At 44.3% G+C, this 25200-nt stretch overlaps 2 protein-coding genes across 3 annotated transcripts in view; both read right to left on the minus strand.

Annotated features, from left to right (window-relative positions):
* Window positions 1-25200, minus strand: part of LOC136629139 (oocyte zinc finger protein XlCOF6-like) — a 913937-nt gene that overhangs the window by 626494 nt on the left and 262243 nt on the right. The gene's annotated exons all lie outside the window — the stretch shown is intronic.
* The window catches only part of LOC136627174 (zinc finger protein 271-like), a 45421-nt gene continuing 27121 nt past the window's right edge, over window positions 6901-25200 (minus strand). Inside the window, exons 8-9 of the mRNA XM_066602108.1 lie at window positions 17979-18081; window positions 6901-10132 (exon numbers count right to left, since the gene is read on the minus strand). Of these exons, the coding sequence (XP_066458205.1) occupies window positions 8319-10132; window positions 17979-18081 (1917 nt within the window). The 3' untranslated portion in view covers window positions 6901-8318. The remainder of the gene's footprint in view (window positions 10133-17978; window positions 18082-25200) is intronic.

Below are 25200 nucleotides of genomic sequence, written 5' to 3' on the forward strand. Positions count from 1 at the left end.
GGTGTTCACACGGCAAATCTTATGAAGTCGTGGTTACTTTAGAGATACTGAGGAAAAACATATGTTGACCATTTTGCATAGTTCTCTGCGTTACCCAGGAAACACCACGGGGAGGCAACCATGCGACGTTTCCTCCATCTAAAATGACATCAGGAAGTGAGAGAATTACATTCCGTACATAAAATTTGGACACTACTTCTTTTGCGCATAGAATTGAATAATTGAGTTGGGACCCATTAGCTTTTCCTATTTATGACATAATCAATGCTCATGCCAAATTTCCCGTTTCTTTGACACCGGAAAGTGAGAAAATTAGATTCCGTACGTAAAATTTGGACGCTAATTCTTTTGCGCATAGAATTGAATAATCGAGTTGGGACCCATTAACTTTTCCTATTTATGACATAATCAATGCTCGTGCCAAATTTTAAGTTTCTATGGCATTGGGAAGTTGGAGAACTTTTGTCGAGTCAGTCAGTGAGTCAGTGAGTCAGTGAGTCAGTGAGGGCTTTCAGCTTTATATATATAGACTAGCTGATATACCCGGCTTCGCCCGAGTTAATTTGGTACTGGTGTTTATCTGGTGTTCACACGGCAAATCTTAAGAAGTCGTGGTTACTTTAGAGATACTGAGGAAAAACATATGTTGACCATTTTGCATAGTTCTCTGCGTTACCCAGGAAACACCACGGGGAGGCAACCATGCGACGTTTCCTCCATCTAAAATGACATCAGGAAGTGAGAGAATTACGTTCCGTACATAAAATTTGGACACTACTTCTTTTGCGCATAGAATTGAATAATTGAGTTGGGACCCATTAGCTTTTCCTATTTATGACATAATCAATGCTCATGCCAAATTTCCCGTTTCTTTGACACCGGAAAGTGAGAAAATTAGATTCCGTACGTAAAATTTGGACGCTAATTCTTTTGCGCATAGAATTGAATAATCGAGTTGGGACCCATTAACTTTTCCTATTTATGACATAATCAATGCTCGTGCCAAATTTTATGTTTCTATGGCATTGGGAAGTGACAGATTTATATTTTGTACATTAAATTTCTACGCCAATTCTTTTGCGCTAGAATTGAATAATCGAGTTGGGACCCAATTACTTTTCCTATTTTGGAGATAATCTATGCTCGTGCCAAAATTCATGTTTCTACGATATTGGGAAGTTGGAGAACTTTTGGCGAGTCAGTCAGTGAGTCAGTGAGGGCTTTCAGCTTTATATATATAGAGTAGCTGATATACCCAAATTCGCCCGAGTTAATTTGGTACTGGTGTTTATCTGGTGTTCACACGGAAATCTTATGAAGTCGTGGTTACTTTAGAGATACTGAGGGAAAAAAATATGTTGACCATTTTGCATAGTTCTCTGCGTTACCCAGGAAATAAGACGGGGAGGCAACCATGTGACGTTTCCTTTATATAAAATGACATCAGGAAGTGAGAGAATTAGATTCCATACGTAAAATTTGGACACTAATTCTTTTGTGCTTAGAATTGAATAATCGAGTTGGGACCCATTAGCTTTTCCTATTTATGACATAATCAATGCTCGTGCCAAATTTCACGTTTCTATGACACCGGAAAGTGAAAAAATTACATTCCGCACGTAAAATTTGGACGCTAATTCTTTTGCGCATAGAATTGAATAATCGAGTTGGGATCCATTAACTTTTCCTATTTATGACAATCAATGCTCGTGCCAAATTTTCCGTTTCTATGACACTGGAAAGTGAAGAAATTACATTCCGCACGTAAAATTTGGACGCTAATTCTTTTGCGCATAGAATTGAATAATTGAATTGGGACCCATTAGCTTTTCCTGTTTATGACATAATCAATGCTCCTGCCAAATTTCACGTTTCTATGACATTGGGAAGATAGAGATTGAGATTATGTACGTAAAAGTTTGACGCCAATTCTTTTGCGCATAGAATTGAATAATCGAGTTGGGACCCATTAACTTTTCCTATTTATGACATAATCAATGCTCGTGCCAAATTTCCCGTTTCTATGACATCGGAAAGTGAGTGATTTAGATTATGTACGTTAAATTTCGACACCAATTCTTTTGCGCATAGAATTAAATAATCGAGTTGGGACCCAATTTCTTTTCCTATTTTGGAGATAATGTATGCTTGCGCCAAATTTCATGTTTCTACGACATTGGGAAGTTGGAGAACTTTTGGCGAGTCAGTCAGTGAGTCAGTCAGTGAGTCAGTCAGTGAGGGCTTTCAGCTTTATATATATAGACAAGCTGATATACCCGTCTTCGCCCGAGTTAATTTGGTACTGGTGTTTATGTGGTGTTCACACGGCAAATCTTATGAAGTCGTGGTTACTTTAGAGATACTGAGGAAAAACATATGTTGACCATTTTGCATAGTTCTCTGCATTACCCAGGAAACACCACGGGGAGGCAACCTTGCGACGTTTCCTTCATATAAAATGACATCAGGAAGTGAGAGAATTACATTCCGTACATAAAATTTGGACACTACTTCTTTTGCGCTTAGAATTGAATAATCAAGTTGGGACCCATTAGCTTTTCCTATTTATTACATAATCAATGCTCGTGCCAAATTTCCTGTTTCTATGACACCGGAAAGTGAAAAAATTACATTCCGCACGTAAAATTTTGACGCCAATTCTTTTGCGCATAGAATTGGATAATCGAGTTGGGACCCATTAGGTTTTCCTATTTATGACATAATCCATGCTCGCGCCAAATTTTACATTTCTATGACAACGGAAAGTGAAAAAATTACATTCCACACGTAAAATTTCGACGCCAATTCTTTTGCGCTAGAATTTAATAATCAAGTTAGGACCTATGAACTTTTCCTATTTATGACATAACCAATGCTCGTGCCAAATTTCATGTTTCTATCACATTGGGAAGTGAGAGATTTAGATTATGTACGTAAAATTTGGACGCTAATTGTTTTGCGCATAGAATTGAAAAATGGAGTTGGGACCCATTAGCTTTTCCTATTTATGACATAATCAATGCTCGTGCCAAATTTCCCGTTTCTATGACACCGGAAAGTGAGAAAATTACATTCAGCACGTAAAATTTGGACGCTAATTCTTTTGCACATAGAATTGAATACTGGAGTTGGGACCCATTAGCTTTTCCTATTTATGACATAATCAATGCTCGTGCCAAATTTCCCGTTTCTATGACACCGGAAAGTGAAAAAATTACATTCCGTACGTAAAATTTTGACGCCAATTCTTTTGCGCATAGAATTGAATAATCGAGTTGGGACCCATTAGCTTTTCCTATTTATGACATAATCAATGCTCGTGCCAAATTTTATGTTTCTATGGCATTGGGAAGTGACAGATTTATATTTTGTACGTTAAATTTCGACGCCAATTCTTTTGCTCTAGAATTGAATAATCGAGTTGGGACCCAACTACTTTTCCTATTTTGGAGATAATCTATGCTCGTGCCAAAATTCATGTTTCTACGATATCGGGAAGTTGGAGTACTTTTGGCGAGTCAGTCAGTGAGTCAGTCAGTGAGTCAGTCAGTGAGTCAGTCAGTGAGTCAGTCAGTGAGTCAGTCAGTGAGTCAGTGAGGGCTTTTTAGCTGATATACCCGACTTCGCCTGAGTTAATTTGGTACTGGTGTTTATCTGGTGTTCACACGGAAATCTTATGAAGTCGTGGTTACTTTAGAGATACTGAGGAAAAAAAATATGTTGACCATTTTGCATATTTCTTTGCGTTACCCAGGAAACACCACGGGGAGGCAACCATGCGACGTTTCCTTCATATAAAATGACATCAGGAAATGAGAGAATTAGATTACATTCCGCACGTAAAATTTTTACACCAATTCTTTTGCGCATAGAATTGAATAATGGAGTTGGGACCCATTAGCTTTTCCTATTTATGACATAATCAATGTTCGTGCCAAATTTCCTGTTTCTATGACACCGGAAAGTGAAAAAATCACCTTCCGTACGTAAAATTTCGACGCCAATTCTTTTGCGCTAGAATTGAATAATCGAGTTGGGACCCATTAGCTTTTCCTATTTATGACATAATCAATGCTCGTGCTAGATTTCCCGTTTCTATGACACCGGAAAGTGAAAAAATTACATTCCGTACGTAGTATTTCGACGCTAATTCTTTTGCGCTAGAATTGAATAATCAAGTTGGGACCCATCAGCTTTTCCTATTTATGACATAATCAATGCTCGTGCCAAATTTCACGTTTCTATGACACCGGAAAGTGAAAAAATTCCTTTCCGCACGTAAAATTTGGACGCTAATTCTTTTGCGCATAAAATTGAATAATCGAGTTGGGACCCATTAGCTTTTCCTATTTATGACATAATCAATGCCCGTGCCAAATATCCCGTTTCTATGACACCGGAAAGTGAAAAAATTACCTTCCGCACGTAAAATTTCAACGCCAATTCTTTTGCGCTAGAATTGAATAATCGAGTTGGGACCCATTAACTTTTCCTATTTATGACATAATCAATGCCCGTGCCAAATTTCCCGTTTCTATGACACCGGAAAGTGAAAAAATTACATTCCGTACGTAAAATTTGGACGCTAATTCTTTTGCGCATAGAATTGAGTAATCGAGTTGGGACCCATTAGCTTTTCCTATTTATGACATAATCAATGCTCGTGCCAAATTTCCTGTTTCTATGACACCGGAAAGTGAAAAAAATTACATTCCGCACGTAAAATTTTTACACCAATTCTTTTGCGCATAGAATTGAATAATCGAGTTGGGACCTATTAACTTTTCATATTTATGACATAATCAATGCTCGTGCCAAATTTCCTGTTTCTATGACACCGGAAAGTGAGAAAAATACATTCCGTACGTAAAATTTGGATGCTAATTCTTTTGCGCATAGAATTGAATAATCGAGTTGGGACCCATTAACTTTTACTATTTATGACATAATCGATGCCCGTGCCAAGTTTTAAGTTTCTAAGACATTGGGAAGTGACAGATTTAGATTATGTACGTAAAATTTCGACGCCAATTCTCTTGCGCTAGAATTGAATAATCGAGTTGGGACCCAATTACTTTTCCTATTTTGGAGATAATCTATGCTTGTGCCAAAATTAATGTTTCTACGACATCAGGAAGTTGGAGAACTTTTGGCGAGTCAGTGAGTCAGTCAGTCAGTGAGTCAGTCAGTCAGTGAGTCAGTCAGTCAGTGAGTCAGTCAGTCAGTGAGTCAGTCAGTGAGTCAGTGAGGGCTTTCAGCTTTATATATATAGATAGATACACACACACACTTTCTCCTATGCCACTAACAACAAGAGTCTGCTCAGTTTGGGGCATACATGCATCCAGGATACAGCAGTCAGCTCAGTCTTTCTGTTGATTAGAATGTCCCCCCTTCCCCCTCCACAATGTCTGCAGTCTATGGAGGAGCAGAAGTTAACTTTCTGAGCATTCCAAAATGCTGAACAGCTGCATACATACTAAGGGCTCTTGTCCATGGGTGAATGTTCACTGCATTCCCCGCGGCGATAATCTGGCCACGGGGAACGCAGTGAACACTTTCCATAGTGTTGCTATGGAAAGCGCAGCCCCCCTGTCCACGAGCGGAGAATCATAGTGCGTGCGCGGGATGAATTTTCGGGAAGGACTTAAAAATATAAGCCCTTCCCTGAAAACCATCCTAAAATGTGTAAAAATAGAAAAAAAAAACTATACTCACCTTTTTCTTGCAGCCGGAGTTCAGCCGCATCCAGCCGGCAGTTCTCCAGAACTGCTCTGTGTAGTATTCAGCAGGCGGAGATTTAAAATCCCCGCCTGCTGAATGGGCTGCCTCTGATTGGTCACAGCCCTCACCAATCAGAGGCAGCTCTCACTCACCCATTCATGAATGGGTGAGTGAGTGCTGCCTCTGATTGGCTGAGCGCAGGGACCAATCAGAGGCAGCTCTCAGGTGTCATTCAATAGCTGAGAGCTACCTCTGATTGGTCCCTGCGCTCAGCCAATCAGAGGCAGCACTCACTCACCCATTCATGAATGGGTGAGTGAGAGCTGCCTCTGATTGGTGAGGGCTGTGACCAATCAGAGGCAGCCCATTCAGCAGGCAGGGAATTTAAATCTCCGCCTGCTGAATACTACACAGAGCAGTTCAGAAGAACTGCCGGCTGGACGCGGCTGAACTCCGGCTGCAAGAAAAAGGTGACTATACTTTTCTTAAAAAAATTTTTACACATTTTAGGATGGTTTTCAGGGAAGGGCTTATATTTTTAAGCCCTTCCCGAAAATTCATCTCGCGCTTGCCGGCAGCCCATTACTTTCAATGGAGCCAGCTGTATTGCCGGCTCCATTGAATTCAATGAGTGAACATCGTTCTCCTCTGCCACAGCTGTTACAGCAGCTGATAGGCGCGTTCTTCGAATCGTTGTGTCCTATAATTGATCACACATCCGCATAAAAAGCAGACATGTGACCGATCCCACTGCGAACCATTGGTTCTATATATGCGCGGATCGCATGCGCAAATCGCGCGAAAAAATGCCTGTCTGACCGAGACCTAAGGCAGTGTTTCTCAACTCAAGTCCTCAGGACCCCTAACAGGTCATGTTTTCAGGATATCCTATGGTAGGAACACCTGTGGCAATGTCTGAGGCACCGACAATAATAACATCACCTGTGCAACACTGAAAAAATCCTGATAACATGACCTGTTGGCAGTCCCTGAGGACTGGAGTTGAGAACCACTGGTATAGGGGAAGACAAACTGAAGAAAATGGCTGCATGCCTTCAAAAGTTAAATAAATTCTTCAGATCAGGTAGAATTAAATTGAGAGTCATATATGACCACACCCATTCAATAAACCAGACGATACATGATGTGTTTAGTCAAAGGGAAAAGTAGGTCTAAGCTCGTGAACTGCCTCCTTATCATCTTTATAGTAGACAAAAGTAGGCGTTACAAAATGTATAGAAAATAGGATGGTTTACAAGTAGGACAAAATCAAAGTACATGACTAAATACATTCTGGGCAGTGAAATAATCTTCCCAGGCTCAGAAATGGTCTAGGTCAGTGGTGGCGAACCTATGGCACGCGTGCCAGAGGCGGCATGCAGAGCCCTCCCTGCTGGTGCATGCCGCCATCGGCAGTCCACCACAAGTGGAATACCAGCAGGGGCCGCAGCTCCCCGGTATTCTTATATTATGTCGCCACCTGAAGTTAGGGGTGGCAACATAATATAGGGGCTTCACATGTTGTAACGCCCCCAGCTTTTGATAGGTTGGCAGCGTGTGTGGCCTTACCAGGGGAAGCGTCGGCGGTGAAGGAATCAGCAACGGATCGAACAGAGTCATCAGCGGCAGCAAGAGACGGAGCGCCGCCGGCAGCAGGGATGCTGGAGGGAGCGCCGCCGGCAGCAACAGGGACACTAGAAGGAGCGCTGCCGGCAGCAGCAGGGGCGCGGGAGGGAGTGCCTCCGGCAGCAGGGTGAGGAGCGCCGGCGGCATGAGCACAGCCACTGCCAGCGGAGGCTGGAGGGAGCGGCGGCAGCAGCAGCTGGAGAGCAGGACATGGAGCGGTTGCAGCACAAACTGTGGGGCCACTAGGGGGGTGTCACTAGTACGCGGGGGGCCACTGGCGGGTGTCACAAGTACGCGGGGGGGGGGGCGCTGGCGGGTGTCACTAGTACGTGGGGGGTCGCTGGCGTTGGTCACTATTATCGCAGGGTATGTTTACATGTGGCGGACATGGGCAGGGCTGTTTCAAAATAGACAGGGTGCAGATTTTGACTGCTGTTTGGATACAGAAATTTTCGCGGAGGACTTCTGCAGTATTTCTGCATCTAAAAAGCAGTGCAAACCTGCACCCGGTCTATTTTGAAACAGCACTGTCCTTTTTAAGAACGATGGGGGTAAAGTCATACGTCATGATAAGCCCCGCCCCCTGACGTGTTGGCACTTTGCAATAAATAAGTAGGTTTTGGGTTGCAGTTTGGGCACTCGGTCTCTAAAAGGTTCGCCATCACTGGTCTAGGTGATGTTAAAACCAGGATTTGGCAAAAGATTTTCAACATCTGGTGTCCTTTCACAATACTTGCAGCATGAATGACCAATACAAACACCATTAATTATAAACAGGAGGTTTCTTGTGATAATAATCTAACAGTATAAAAGTAGATGATCTGGATTCTATTTGCTTCTGGATAACAGATGTTTATCGGTAATTACATGCATTCATTTTTCATCACTTACTGCTCTAAATTGCTTCCCTTTTCTTGTGTATGACGTGTCACTTTACTTTTTCCCTTTTTTTGTACGAATGACTTCTCTCATCTGTGAACTTTTTTATGTCGCAGTAAATTTGTTTTTATAGTAAAACACTTCCCACATTCTGAACATGAAAATGGCTTCTCTCCTGTGTGAAATCTCTGATGTATAACAAGAGACTTTTTCAATGCAAAACATTTTAAACATACTGAACAAGAAAACGGCTTCTCTCCAGTGTGAGTTCTATGATGTATAACAAGTTCTGCTTGCAGTGCAAAACCTTTCCCACATTCTGAGCAAGAAAACGTTTTTTCCCCTGAGTGAATTCTCTGATGTCTAACAAGGGAGTTTTTTCCTGTAAAACATTTCAAACATTCGGAACAAGAAAACTGCTTCTCTCCTGTGTGAGTTTTCTGATGTCTAACAAGGGCGCGTTTTAGTGCAAAACATTTCCCACATTCCAAACAAGCAAATGGCTTCTCTCCTGTGTGAGTTCTCTGATGATCAATAAGGGATGCTTTAAGTACAAAACATTTCCCACATTCTGAACAAGAAAACGGCTTCTCACCTGTGTGAGTTCTCTGATGTATAGCGAGGGCCTTTTTCAATGCAAAACCTTTCCCGCATTCCAAACAAGAAAACGGCTTCTCTCCTGTGTGAACTCTCTGATGAATAACAAGGTCTTTTTTCACTGCAAAACATGTCCCACATTCTGAACAAGAAAACGGCTTCTCTCCTGTGTGAGTTCTCTGATGTATAGCAAGGGAGTTTTGTCTTGTAAAACATTTCAAACATTCAGAACAAGAAAACTGCTTCTCTCCTGTGTGAGTTTTCTGATGTCTAACAAGGGCGCGTTTTAGTGCAAAACATTTCCCACATTCCAAACAAGCAAATGGCTTCTCTCCTGTGTGAGTTCTCTGATGATCAATAAGGGATGCTTTAAATGCAAAACATTTCCCACATTCTGAACAAGAAAACGGCTTCTCTCCTGTGTGAGTTCTCTGATGTATAACGAGGGCCTTTTTCAATGCAAAACCTTTCCCGCATTCCAAAGAAGAAAACGGCTTCTCTCCTGTGTGAACTCTCTGATGAATAACAAGGTCTGATTTCCCTGTAAAACATTTCCCACATTCTGAACATGAAAATGGCTTCCCTCCTGTGTGAGTACCCTGATGTATAACAAGAGACTTTTTCAATGCAAAACATTTTAAACATACTGAACAAGAAAACGGCTTCTCTCCTGTGTGAGTTCTCTGGTGTATAACAAGGGCCTTTTTCACTACAAAACCTTTCCCGCATTCCAAACAAGAAAACTGCTTATCTCCTGTGTGATTTCTCTGATGAGCAACAAGGTCTGCTTTCGCTTTAAAACATTTCTCACATTCTGAACAAGAAAATGGTTTCTCTCCAGTGTGAATTCGCTGATGTGTAACAAGACTTGCTTTCCCTGTAAAACATTTCCCACATTCTGAACATGAAAATGGCTTCTCCCCTGTGTGAATTCTCAGATGTGTAACAAGACTTGCTTTCCCTGTAAAACATTTCCCACATTCTGAACATGAAAATGGCTTCTCTCCTGTGTGAGTTCTCTGATGTCTAACAGCACGTGATTTCATCTGAAAAGATTTCTCACAATATAAACATGAAAACGGTTTCTTCCCTTTGTGACTTCTCTGATGTATAACTAGATCTTTTTTAACATGGTAAAGTTTTGTACATTCTGAACATGAATACAGCTTCCCCCCTTTGTGAGCTCCATGATGTTCTCGTCTTCTATGACTTTTCTTCTGCTTATCAGTCTGTGATGAATCAGAAGAAGGAACCTGTATAAGACGATCAGATGATGGATCTTTGCTGTGAAGGGCTGAGGGGTTATCTGGAATAATAATAATAGGTTCTTCATATGTATCTCGTGTGATACCACAAACAACTGCTTTACAATCTGCAGATATCAGACGTCCCTCTGAGCTCCCAATACCGTCATCTGCCAAGAGTAAAGCTGATTATTCTTTAATACTATAAACCTTAAAAATTATACGGATATTATATAACATTTCTATACAAATTACAAGTCATGGAGCAAAATGGAATCATCATCTATGGATACTTTTACACAGGCTGACAGTCACTAGGGTAATCACTCAAAGGAGCCATTATGGATGACTGTTGATCCATGTAAACATGGGACCTGACAGACGAAGTGAGTGAGAATTGCTCACTTGTCAAAGTTGCTTGGTTTGCAGCTCAATTAAAGACCAAGCGATTGTCAGTGCAGAAAACATCACCAAAAACTACAGATGTTAATTGAGACTTACAAGTAACTAATTCTGGTTTCCATCATTAACATAGAAGTCCTGAAAAAGGGTCATGAAAAGTAACTTGCACCAGAGTCCTCAACAAGCCTCAGGTCCCAGTCCCTGGTAGACCCCCGAGCCCAAGCTACAGACATAGTATTTTCCACACGGATGGCGTTCGGCCATTCTGCACCAAGATTAGTTGTTGTTATTGCATAAAAGAAACTCATATGGCAGATGTATCTAAGCCAATCATGGGCGATATGTCTGCAGAGCTGCTGTATTCAAGCTGTGCAGCTGTATCCACACTGGATAGGCTTAGATACGTCTGCACGGCAGACGTATTTAAGCTAATCATGGCTGATTCGTCTGCCAAGCTAGAGTATCTAAGCTGTGTAGACATATCTACGCCAGTTCAGCTTAGATACGGCTGCATGGCAGATGTATCTACACCGGATAGGCCTAGATACGTCTGCACGGCAGACATATCTACACTGGATAGGCTTAGATACGTCTGCACGACTGACGTATCTACACCGGATAGGCATAGATACATCTGCACAGCAGACATATCTAAGCCGATTACGGGTGATACATCTAGTAGCGTAGCAAGGTCAGGTGGTACCGATGCAGAAAATTATTTTGTCCCCTCCCCCGTTGCCCGCTCGAAATTATTAAAAGAAGGATAGACAAGATACTTACAGTTGCAAGTGTCATTTTCTGGTTTATTTACTTAACATTGTGGGCATAAAACACTTTAATCCTTCGTCTCCTAACTTTGTTCTCTGAAAATTTTGAAATCGCATGATCAAAATTAATTCCTTTTGCTACTTTGTTTTCAATTGACAAGATGGCTAAGCTAGAGAGCCGAGCCGGACACATAGTGGACCTAAGAGAGCAGAGCCCGACTCATTGTGGACCTAAGAGAGCAGAGCCCGACTCATTGTGGACCTAAGAGAGCAGAGCCCGACTCATTGTGGACCTAAGAGAGCAGAGCCCGACTCATTGTGGACCTAAGAGAGTCAAGCCCGACTCATCGTGGACCTAAGAGAGACGAGCCCAACTCATCGTGGACCTAAGAGAGCAGAGCCCGACTCATTGTGGACCTAAGAGAGCCGAGTCCGACTCTTTGTGGACCTAAGAGAGTCAAGCCCGACTCATCGTGGACCTAAGAGAGCCGAGGCCCGACTCATTGTGGACCTAAGAGAGCCGAGCCCGACTCATTGTGGACCTAAGAGAGCCGAGCACGACTCAGCGTGGACCTAAGAGAGCCGAGCACGACTCAGCGTGGACCTAAGAGAGCAGAGCCCGACTCATCGTGGACCTAAGAGAGCAGAGCCTGACTCATTGTGGACCTAAGAGAGCCGAGCCCGACTCATTGTGGACCTAAGAGAGCCGAGCCCGACTCATTGTGGACCTAAGAGAGCCGAGCCCGACTCATTGTGGACCTAAGAGAGCAGAGCCCGACTCATTGTGGACCTAAGAGAGCAGAGCCCGACTCATTGTGGACCTAAGAGAGCAGAGCCCGACTCATTGTGGACCTAAGAGAGCAGAGCCCGACTCATTGTGGACCTAAGAGAGCCGAGCCCGACTCATTGTGGACCTAAGAGAGCCGAGCCCGACTCATTGTGGACCTAAGAGAGCCGAGCCCGACTCATTGTGGACCTAAGAGAGACGAGCCCGACTCATTGTGGACCTAAGAGAGCCGAGCCCGACTCATTGTGGACCTAAGAGAGCCGAGCCCGACTCATTGTGGACCTAAGAGAGACGAGCCCGACTCACCGTGGACCTAAGAGAGACGAGCCTGACTCACGGTGGGCCTAAGAGAGCTGAGCCCGACTCACGGTGGGCCTAAGAGAGCCGAGCCCGACTCATTGTGGACCTAAGAGAGCCGAGCCCGACTCATTGTGGACCTAAGAGAGACGAGCCCGACTCATTGTGGACCTAAGAGAGACGAGCCCGACTCATCGTGGACCTAAGAGAGACGAGCCTGACTCACGGTGGGCCTAAGAGAGACGAGCCCGACTCACTGTGGGCCTAAGAGAGACGAGCCCGACTCATCGTGGGCCTAAGAGAGATGAGCCCGACTCATCGTGGACCTAAGAGAGACGAGCCCGACTCATCGTGGACCTAAGAGAGACGAGCCCGACTAATCGTGGACCTAAGAGAGACGAGCCCGACTCATCGTGGACCTAAGAGAGCCGAGCCTGACTCATTGTGGACCTAAGAGCTCTGGATTAATTTTAGTCTTGAAAAACTCCTCTCACACGATGCTACTGAAACGGATAACGTTAACAAGAGTCTTAAGGCTAAAGTGATAGTCACAGCTCCCCTCTTCCCCCTCCCTGCACAGGTCCCAGTGCATTCTAGAATAGTCTACCGCAGAAAATATTAGGTCAGCTTTTGTGGATTAGTGAAAGGCCCATGAGTTCTGCAGTAAAGCATCTCTCTAAATGCTGTGAACTGCAGTAAAGACAAGATGGCCGCCTCATAGTCATGTACAGACAATAGAATAAAAAGCAAAACTATAATGAGAAAAAAAAGAGATGAATGGAATATGTTTCACTATCTGGTTTTCCTTAGCAAAAAGAATACAGATGATACATTTCCTTTAAAGGGGTTGTCTCGCGGCAGCAAGTGGGTCTATACACTTCTGTATGGCCATATTAATGCACTTTGTAATATACATTGTGCATTAAATATGAGCCAAACAGAAGTTATTCACATACCCCCTCCGTTGCTAGCGTCCCCGTCTCCATGGCTCCGTCTAATTTCGATGTCTTCTGGCGTTTTTAGACGTGCTTGCGCAGTCCGTGCTTCTGCCTGGTGAATGGGGCCGCTCGTGCCGGAGAGCTGGTCACCGCGTCGTCATTGTAGCTCCGCCCCGTCACGTGTGCCGATTCCAGCCAATCAGGAGGCTGGAATCGGCAATGGACCGCACAGAGCCCATGGTGCACCATGGGAGAAGACCCGCGGTGCACCATGGGAGAAAACCGAGGTGCATCCCTGGGAGAGGACCGGCGGCCATCTTAGGGAGATTTTTATAAGTTCATATTTCATCACATCGGTGAGTAGCAAGCGGTTTAAAAACGGCTTTAAATTGCTATTTTATGCCAGGGGGTGACAGGGGAATGGGCTAATTTAAAATTTTGATGTTTTGTCTCGGGACAACCCCTTTAAGGCTTCCCTGAACCATCAAGTTTTGAGTGATTTTTTTTTTTGCCCGCTTTTAAAAATGGATTTAAAAAATGTCAACATATTTTTAACAGAAGTTTTCACAGGTGTTTTTTGGGTGGTGATTATTTGTTTCCTAAGGTTTAGCGTGCATTTTCTTCTGCGATTATTCATGGAGAAGTCTAAGCAAAAACATCTAAAAATAAATAAATAAATAAAAAAATAGACACTGACCCAAAAAACGCAAGTGAAAATGCGCTATTTCTGTCATGTTTAGGCTGGATTCACACAGGGCGGATTTGCCGCGGTTCTGCTAATCTCGGGATTAGCCAGCCATGTGGACGAGGTTTCTCAGAAACCTCGTCCCCACGGGACGGCCAATCCGCTGCGGTAAATCCGGTTGAAACCGCGGCTGCAGCTTCAAAAGAAGCAGCATGTCTGTTTACTTTCGGTTTTTTGTTTATTTATGTTACGGACGCGCTCTCCTCTATGGGAGTGCAGGCCGCAACGGAAAAGCATGCGGCCGGACCGCTTCAAAGCCGCCGCGGCTTAAACCGCTGCGGCCAAACCGCGAGATTTCCGACGAAAATACGCCCCGTGTGAACCCAGCCTTACTGTTTCCCTGCAGATTTGCAGCTAGGCTCGCAATCCTCTGCTGCAGCTGTGCCAGCCGCAGCGGGGATTCCCTCCATCCCTGCAGTGATGCAAAGCTGTTTTCACATGAAAACTCCTCGCATCCACGGGGCTTTCACATGGTGGGGAGCACGATATTAGGCCGTGATTCACAGATTGTACTCCCCTTTGTGAAGGAGCCCTAACCCGAGTATCTTCTGTATATTATTATGTATATGCAACTGGTGTATATTGAAATACCAGGTTATACCAGCATGCTCCATATCACTATATACAGGGGATGTATAACTTATACAAGCTGTACATATATAATTATACACAGGAGATACCCAGGTTATACCAGCATGCTCCATATCATTATATGTAGCAGATATACATCCCCTGTATATAGTGATGCTGATGTAACCTGGATATGTCCTGTACATATTTATATGCACAGCTAGAATAAGGTATACCACCCAAACTTACATGCAGTACATGGTACAAACCTCATTGTACCGCATTTACTGCTCCTCTGCTCTCATCCTCAGATCCCGACTCTGTCACTGCAGGGTCAGCCGGACATCCATCCGATCCCCAGACATCACACACAGCTCCGCTGCATCAATCCTGATCCTTACACATCACACACACAGCTAAATTCTATCCATCCTGACCCCCAGACATCACTCACACAGCTCCATTCCATCCATCCTGACACCACCCAGATATCACACACAGCTTTGCTACATCCATGCTGACCCCCAGACATCACACACACACAGCTCCGCTACATCCATTGTGATCCTCACACATCACACACACAGCTCTACTTCATGCATCCGGATACCCAGACATCACATACACAGCTCCACTACATTCATTCTGATCCCCTAGACATCACACACAGCACTGCTACATCCATCCTGACCCCCAGACATTACACACACACATCTCCGCTACATCCATCCTGATCCTCATACATCACACACACACAGCTCTACTTCATGCATCTGGATCTGGATACCCAGACATCACACACACACAGCTCCACTACATTCATCCTGATTCCCTAGACATCACGCACAGCTCTGCTACATCCATCCTGATCCTCACACATCACACACACAGCTCTATTCCATCTAACCTGACCCCTACACATCAAACACATGGCTGACCCTCCAGACATCAGACACAGCTCCACTTCATCCATCCTGATGCCCAGACATCACCACAGCTCTACTCCGTCCATCCTAATCCCCAGACATCACACACACAGCTCCGCTACATCCATCCTGAACCCACACATCGCACACACACCTCCACTCACTCACTCACTCCATCCATCCATCCTGTTCCCCACAGCTCCAACACACACAGAGCACAGTAGAGTCCTACATTTGTTGATCTTCCCCGTGGTTATGTGATCCCTAACTCCTCCCACCCAGGATATCACATGAGGTGTCATCACCACAGGTCCTGGAAGTTTCCGTCTCTGCAGGTCTGTCTGTCCCCTCATATCAGGACTGCAGGGAGGGATTAACTAGTGCTAGGGGGCAGTGCAGGCTCTGTGAGGGGCTTCTGGCAGACTGGGCTTTACCAAAAAGCTCCTCTGCGGTTAGGCAGTCACACGTGTCACTAGGTAGAACACAGACATTGCGGCCGGCAGGCGCTGGCTCTCCTGCAGCAACTCCAATAGTAGCTCCTCCATCCACCACCAGGACCACAGCTGACTGGCTGAGCTGTCACCCCCTCACTGAAAGCCCTCAGCGCGTCCCACACCTCCCGCACCCAGCTTGCTATGCCACTGGATACATCTGGTGAGGCTGCTGTCTCTAAGCAGATCCTGTGTGGTATGTCCGCTGATCAGATGTATCACAAATGATCGGCTTAGATACATTAGCTCGGCAGACAGTATCACACATGATGGTTGTCTCAGCAGTAATAGTGACCCCCAAACAGTTGCCTCAGCAGTAATACCGGGCCCACAGTTATCCCAGCAATAAAGTGACCCCTCACAGTTGCCCCAGTAGTAATACTGACCCACAGTAGTTGCCCCAGCAGTAATGGTGACCACCAGTAGTTGCCCTAACAGTAATGATGACCCCCAGTAATTGACCCAGCAGTAATAGTGACCCCCAGTAATTGACTCAGCAGTAAGTGACCCCTAATAAATGTCCCAGCAGTAATAGTGACCCCCAATAATTGTGTCAGCAGTAATAGAAACCACCAATAATTGCCCCAGCAGTAATAATGACCACCAATAATTTCCCCAGCAGTGATAGTAACCCCAGTAATTGCCCCAGCAGTGAAAATGACCCCCAATAATTGCCCTAACAGTAATAGTGACACCACCCATCCCCCTACACTGTCCCCAGTAGTAATAGTAACACCCTCCCCACAACACTTCCCCCAGTAGTAATAGTGACACCACCACCCCCGTCGAGAGAGCCCCCAGTAGTAATACTGACACCACCCACACCCTGACACTGCCCCTAGTAGTAATAGTGACACCACCTGCACCCCAACACTGCTCCAGTAGTAATAATGATGCCACCCACTGCCCGACACTGCCCCCAGTAGTAATACTTACCCTTCTGCTGAGGTGGTTGGCCAGTGGATGCTGCTGTCAGGATCGGCTTCAGCGGGGATTTCTGAGTGAACTGGACATGCAAGAAGAATCAGACGCGCGTCCCTGAGTTGGCAAGCGCAACTGCACTTGCCCAATGAGAAACCGAGACCGGACAGAGAATTTGTCGTAACCAGGGACCCCGGAATGTTAAGAATTGGGGAGGGGGGGGGGCACTCCTGCAGGTAAGTATGTAAGTTCTGTATAGTTCATTTACAAAACACAAAGTATATTACAAAGTGCTTTGCAATGGCCATACAGAAGTGATTACATACACTTGTCACGGCCATAAACCCCTTTAACACTTACCTAGCAGGCAGCATCTCTGTCCATCAGGCTGGGCAGCAGCACTCCGGCAGGCGTCCGTGTGCTCCGTTGGCATTGAAGACCATCTCTTGTTGTTGATGAGGCTTAAATACTTTAACCAATCAGAGCAATTACTTGCTGGAGGCAGTCGAGTGCCACCTCAGCTAATCAGAGCCAGTGTTTGATTAACCAATCACAGCCATTCAATGATGTCATTCAATGAATGGGTGTGATTAATTAATCAAGCGCGGACTTTGATTGGCTGAGGTGGCACTCGATTAACCAAAGCAGAGCAATTGCTTGCTGGAGGCAGGATATTTAAACCTGTGTAAAACAAACCAGCAGCGATTCGCATGCCCACCGATCAGCGCTTGTTACATCAGATCAAGAGATGGTCAATCTAAAGTGACCCTTAGTCCCAGAATTGGAAAACCATTTCTCCCTCATCAGTATAGACATCATATAATGAATAGTAGTTCCCGCTTACATAGGGGTGTTTCATGTCCGTGCCGTAAATGCCCATCATGTGTTATCAGCTATAACGGTATCACATGTCAGCCATATTTAGTTTGTACTCCGGCTAAATAGGGGAACATCCAGCGGAAACTGACAGATCCCAGAGCTTATAAATCTACATAGCTATCAGCAGCCGCTGACCGAGGAGAATCTGTGACTTCTCTCAGCTGTATTTAGTGGTTACTACTCACCTGGGCGGTTACCTGTAGGAATCCCCTCTTTACGTCGCTGATCGCCCCTCACATTTGTCTCTGTAGCATTAATATTGGTCAGATCTTCATCCTGATACAAAAGCTGTGAGACATAAATTGTAAAAGTCAGCAGACGGTTGGAGAAGTCGTGTGGAAGGTTTTATATGACCTGAAATAATCTATCATCATGATGACCAAAAATAACAGGAGTAGTTATCAGAGTCATGTCAGAGTGGATGCATTTTTTAGGCTATAATTGCTCCTGAAAGATATTCCGTCACCAAATTCATGCAGTTTGTCTTGGAGCTGATCTCTACGTCACGGAGGTGCTCCCCACCCCCCCCCCCTCTCATCATGCTGACTGACAGCTTTCTCCCTCGTTTTACATATAGGAAGATAGCCTTCACTTTTTATGATGGGAGAGGCCGGCATGGTCCATCTCTGTGACTTGGAGCTCATCTGCAAGTCAAACTTCATGAAGCTGGTCCAGATATCATCCTCCAAGCATTGGCGCTGAGACTCTGAGTGTCATGATGCCAGGAGTTCGGGAATAGAGAAAGTGTAAGGCTACTTTCACATGGCCAAGGAAATTGTGCAAGATTTGTGCAGTACAGGAAAAAAAAAAGGTAAAAAGTTGCTGCATGTCCTATCTTTCCGCTTTCCTTGGAACGCATCGCCCATTATTTTCAAATGGACAGGGAAACACATTGCGCGCTAGTGCGATGTGAGGTTTCCCATTAGAAACAATGGAAAGCACTTGCCGATTGCTACTTCCCAGAGGTGGTGGGATCTGTTTTTGCCATAAAATGCCTCGCATCTGCTGGTAACATACACACCAGCGAGTGTGATACTGGGCCGAGTTTAACAACCCGATATCATGCTTGCCTGTCTGTAGGTGGCCCAAGACTTATATTGCTGATTTAGTGCTTCAGCTCCTATGAGCCCATAACTTTAGCTTATAGGAGCTGACAGATTTCCTTTAACCCCTTAGTGATATAGCCAAATTTTGGAAATCGGACATGGGTCACTTTAACATAGAATAACTCTGTAAAGGTTTTGCATATCCCAGTGATTCTGACATTGTTTTTTCGTCACATGTTGTACTTTATTTAGGCGGTAAAAATAGAATAGAATGTGAATATTTATTAAAAGTGCCAATTTGAAAAAATATTAATTTTTATATTTAAGAGACGTGCAAAATTGAACATTACTTATCAACATTTTAAGGAACATTGAGGTGTCAGAATGATGGATACCCCCACAAATGACCCCATTTTAAAAACTATGCAGGAGGAAAAAAATATGATTTTCATTTTTATGAGAATTGAGTTATTTTAAAAACAGTTTTTCTTGTGCAGCTCACATATGAATGAAGACTTTCACCCCAAAATGGATCCCCCTGTTTGTCCTGTGTACAGAAACATGCCCATTGTGGCCCTAAAATTATGTCTGTATGCACAACGGAGCCCAAACCGAAAGGAGCATCAAACTTCATCTGTTTTTAAACTTTTATGTGATCACCATTAACCGTTGGATAACGGCGATCACATGACCGGGATTCTCGGTCACTGATTCAGGCTCTCAGCTACCTTAATTAGTCAGGAGCAAAGAGATTTTAAATTTCCCGGGTCCTCCATAGCTTCTGCGCTTACGTCTGTCATTTTGCCGTCGGCGCATGAGCCAAAGTTGGGGAAAGGTCAGCGGATAAAGATTCTGTCGGGGAACTTCACCTCCCCTCACAAATTGGATCCATGACAGGAGGTAAAATTATAACTTTTTTTTACTTTTACATGGTCGCCGTTATGCATTGGATAGCAGTGATCACATGACTAGGGACCATGTACCGCAGCCCTCCCATGAGATCTCTAGGCTCTCAGCAATGTTTGGTAGTCAGAAGCAGGGAGATCTTAAATTACCCAGGCAATCAGTGTCTTTTACACACACGTCCGCCATTTTGGCCACATGGGCGTGCGCAGAAGCCAGTGTAAGGTCCACGGATAAATCCAGTGGCCTTAGGTACATAATTTCATCCTTCCTTACAGATATGATCCATGAGGGGAGATGAAACGTAAGCTTTTTAAGCTTTTTTTTAACTTTAAATGATCACTGTTATTCATTGGATAATAGTGATCATGTGACCTGAAACCGCATACAGCAATTCCTGGTGACATCTCTCTGCTCCTGGCTACATATTGTGCATGCGCAGAGGGGAACTTAAGGTCCCAGAAGATCTGGATATCGCGGAGGACCGGGGTGAGCCTTTTTTTTCCGATCCATGAGGGGAGGTGAAACTTTAACTTTTTAAAAGCTTTTTAAAACTTTTCCATGATTGCCGCTATCCATTGGATAGTGGCAAACACGGGCCCGGTCACTGTGGTCCCCGGTGACATCTCCTGGTTCCCAGCTACCTTCAGGAGCCGGAAGCCAGGAGATTTCAAATTTGCCAGGGCTCCTGGCCTTTTGCACGTTCGCGTGACGTCATACATCTGGCGCGCATGCACAGAAGAGTGGCGTCTTATCCCAGAGGACCAGTTCACCGCGGGACATCCATGAGGACTTTATTGTGATCGGTGCTATCTATGGGATAGCACTTATTGCATTGCTGGGTGGGGGCGGGGATTCCCCGCAGTCCGGGATGACAGCACCAGGCTGTCGGCTACCTCCAGGAACTGACAGTGTGGAGCTGTCACTTCCTCAGCCAACGGGGCTTTAATCGTAAGAGGGTGCAAGTTTTTACATTCTCTAGGATTAAAGACCACTTAGCTAGGATGTAAAAACACTATGGGGCCGTCATTAAGGGGTTAAACATTGCATTTGTCAAACTTATTATTAATCACTATGTGGTTTTACAGGTAAACAGCAGTTCCAATTCCAATTCTATCCGCGGAGTCGTCTCTGACTCTTGGATAGCCTGTGAGGTGAGTTGGATGTCTCTCTGCCTGATTTGTCCTCAGGAAAGCCAGGATGGAGGAAGAATGAGTTGATCCTCAGAGAGCACAGCCGATGTGCGTCTTGCCATATTGGCTGTTAGCCACGCCTCTCAGCCAAGATAGTTTTGGGGAGAAGTGGTGAGAAAATAAAAAGCTAGGACTCTGGCATGACCTATAAGTATAATCAGTCATAAGTGGTATTGCCAATAAAGTAAAGTAGTGCAAGACCCAAAAGGTGTTTTATTTTTTGAATGAAAACCAGCAGTGCAACGCGTTTCAAGGTTTGCAGACCTCTTCATCAGACAGCTAGGAACGTTGTAGTGCTAAGAGTGCAAATTATATATTTATATATATATACACCCACAAAAAAATAGGATGTATGTATGTATGTATGTGCCACTGTAACTCATGAACACCTGGAACAAGTTCAACCAAACTTGGTACATATATACCTAATACCATGGGGAAAATTGCAGTGATCCCAGGGATGGGGTTGACAGGGGAAACAGTCTCCATACCGGAACAAAACCAGTTTCTATTATTATGAGTAAAGGTCCACTGGTAGTGGCACAAGTACTAATATCAGAGACTTGTCCAACTAATCTACTAGGAGCAAATTTGCTGTCAGCGCTAGAGGCCAAAATTAAGTTTGAGAATGGGACTGTAATACTGTAACAAAACCATTCACTAACCCAACATATAGCGCATGATACCTCAGTGTGTTTTAGCAGTATAAAGTGCGTCAAACCTCATTATAATGCACCACCTGAATTTGAGGAGGATGACCCAACATATGACAGAGGAATTCTTCTCAAGCAATTGCCCGACACCATGTGGCCAAAGGATAGACTGGATTTGGGAAAATTACAAGTTGCTCCCATTGAGATAAAGCTAAAGTCAGGGAAAAATTAAATGATACCCACTTAGTCTAGACTTAACACAAGCCATCACGCAGCAGATATGACAGTACATGGTAATAGGGGTTCTATGGGAGTGCTGACATGTGAGTTTTGGAGTGGGTAGTTGGTATATAACAGAGGAGGATTCCATCTCAAACCTATCAGGATAACTTTCATTTGCCTCGCGGACAGTGACTTTTCCAGATATTGCTGGACACCATCTAATTCTTTATTGATTGCTTTGGGGTTTCGCTATCTGTTACAAAAAACAAGGACCCTTGTACAACCATGTCCTTTTTTGGGTAAAGACCTTCATTCTATTAACATGGTGTTCTGTTTGCCTCAAGACAAAACTTAAACCCCTCTCTCTCTTGGTGTAGAGATTCTTAGAGGTTAAAAAGATGATGCTCCATTAGCTACAGTAACTACTTGACTTGCTGTTTTTTGCATGCCACGTTATGACCACGCAGTAGCTTTTTCCCGCCACCTCTCTTTCGTCATTTGGGGCGCAAAATTGCAAGAGCACATAATTCTTTTAACGAGGTCATTAGAAGTAGACTTGGGTGGGGTGCATAGAATTTTTGACGCATCACAATGGATGTACCCATGTACAGACTCTGGAATCTTCTAATTTTAAACTGTCCTTATTTACAGACTTTGCAAGCTCTACGGGCTTTAGAGCCATTTTTGGCAGTGAATGGTGTGTTGGGAGGTGACCCGACTCGTGGCGGAAGCAGGGTTTTTGTAAAAACTTCACTCTCTCGGAGGTCTTTCTCATCATCACAGCAGTGGAGATTTGGGGGGAAGGGGATCAACTGGGATTCCGAAAACTGTGTTTCTACAGACAATCTTAGTGTTGTGCATTGTATCAATAACCTGTCTTCCTCTTACTTTGAAGCTCTTAGTTTGCTACATTCACCTTGTTCTTTGCTGTTTGGAGCATTACATATGCTTCCGAGAGTGGCATGTGCTATAGGTGGAGAATACAGTGGCTGACGTTTTCTTGATTCAGTTTGCAAACATTTCAGCTAAAGTGGGCAGGTCATGGCCTCCTTTCCTCTGGGAGTTAGTGAAAAACATGTGATGTCCTTGTTGAGATCTTCCATTACTCCTGCGACTTGGGCATCCTATTGTAAGGCCTGGTTTAATGATGTTTCCTGGTGGGCAGTAGTGTGGTACTGGTGTCAAATTCCAACAGGTGAGAGATGAACTGTTTGACTTCTGTGCGGAAGGGGTTTTGGGCATTGTTGCACAAAAGCAGTTAACTGGGGGGTCGGCTGGATGTCACCAAGGACACTGTCAGTCAGGCTCTAAAGGGGTGTGGAAGGTGTAGGTTTCCAAAGAAAGCAAGACGCCTGGTCTCCTACTTTCTCCTAATTGAGTTGGTCCAGACTTCTCGGAGTGTTTGCAGTTCCAACTATGAGTCTACCCTGTTAGGTGTTACTTTTTCTTGGCATTTTTTTGGTGTCCTTTGGGTTGGGGAGATGGTTCTAGCGTTGCAGTCAATAACAATGTGAGAGGCTCAAGATTGCCCATTCACAGCATTTCCAGGCTTGTTTGCTCAGTCATGTTGGTGTTTGAATTATTGTCTGTCCGGCAAAAAGCAGACAAATTCTTGTTCCATGTGGATGGGTCTCCAGTAACCAGACTCCAGTTTCAATCCATTTATTGATGCTGTCTGGAGGCAGAGGGGACTCCCTCAAGGAAGTTAGGGATTCACACATATCGGGGCAGCAAAAAGGCAGCTTGACCAGGTTATTAAATACTGAGGTCCATCGTATATGGAGGCGGTAGTCTTCTTTTTTTGAGTGTTATATCCAAAAGAGTTGTTGATGTAATGTTTTGTTTCTTTTTCAGATGTTTGGCAGAAATCTGTGTGGTTCTGGGGCCACTTGTATACATTCTGGGTGGGGCAAAGCTCTACATGCAGGCCATTGGGTTAAAGTCTTGGCTTTTCTAATGCTGATGTCCATTGAAAGGGCATCAGAATCCTGCGATGGTCGCAGGTTCTTTTAAAAGTGATTGGTATCTACAAAATTTCAAGTGACCCAAATTTCAAGTTATTCATGCAGGAGGGAACAGTCTTTATTTCCTTTGGGTAGCTGAGCTTCTCAGCCTCACCAGAGTGGATTGCTAACACATTCCAAGTTTTTGGAGCTCCTGTTGGTGTGGTTGGAAATTGTCCTGAAAGTGATAAGTCAAGGGATGCAAGATTCCATAGCTGTCGATTAGGCTTTAATACATGCTTATCCTGTTTTATTTGGGGCTATTCAGGAGCAGTCCTCTGGTATAGACAGTTGGAAGTGGTCAACAATGGTCTTATTGGTCAGACATTGGCTAACTTAATGCATCACAGAAGAGGGAATATAGAAACATAAAAACAATCACAGAAAACAGGCATTACTTACTGAGTAAGGAGTGCAGATAGATGCATCCTCTCACCATGCAGGTAGCTGACTACCAAATGTGGGAGCTAATTGCACCTGTGCGGGACACCGATGAGACAGCCACTCAAACTGCCTCTTGATATAGAGGGGGGTGGCTGCTCGGTGTATACTCCCACACAGAGTAGATACAAAGTGGCAGACCATTCTGATACATGTAGTTCACCATGCAGACCAGCAACCTATTAATAACACCATAATAATTCGGCGGGTTGCCCTGCACTTCCATCAGTGAACCACATTGGTACTGCCACCCTTGGCTCCCCCTGGAGTCTTAAAGCCATGCTGCATGTGAATGATAGATAATAAATGCAAGGCATTAGTTGGATTTTGGCCAAGATACATCAGCCCACTAACCACTTCACGGTTCCTTGCGTTGTAGTGGGTCCCTACACTAATATAAATGCATCACAGAAGGGAAAATATAGAAACATAAAAACAATCACAGAAAACGTCCGTTACTTACTAAGGAGTGCATATAAATGTATCCTCTCACCATGCAGGTAGCATCCATATGCAATCCTTACTCAGTAAGTAATGGCCGTTTTCTGTGATTGGCTATCTTAATGAGATCGGCTTGGACAAATTCCTGTTGGGGCTCCAGGATGGGATGAAGCAGGCTCTTTTTAGTGGGTGGTGGTCCGAGTCAAGTTTAGGGATAGGAGGGCACCTCCATGGCAGATTATACAGGGAGATAATTTGAAGGCAAACTAGCTTGTTGGAGTTGACGGCTGGCATATGGCTTTAGGTCCACACATGTCCTAATGTTCTGATGTATGCGAGTTCTTCTACTATGTTTGAAGTTTGGAATTTGAAGATAGTAAAGCTGTGGCCGACCTTCACCCACCAAAGAAGAAGTTGTGTTGGGTCTTTACTTTGATGACTTAGCCATGGAGGGGACGTTTATAGTTAAAGTGTTTTGTTTGTTCATGTATCATTGAGTTTGTAG

Source organism: Eleutherodactylus coqui, chromosome 5 (assembly GCF_035609145.1).
Source record: "Eleutherodactylus coqui strain aEleCoq1 chromosome 5, aEleCoq1.hap1, whole genome shotgun sequence".
In the NCBI taxonomy this organism is placed as follows: domain Eukaryota; kingdom Metazoa; phylum Chordata; class Amphibia; order Anura; family Eleutherodactylidae; genus Eleutherodactylus; species Eleutherodactylus coqui.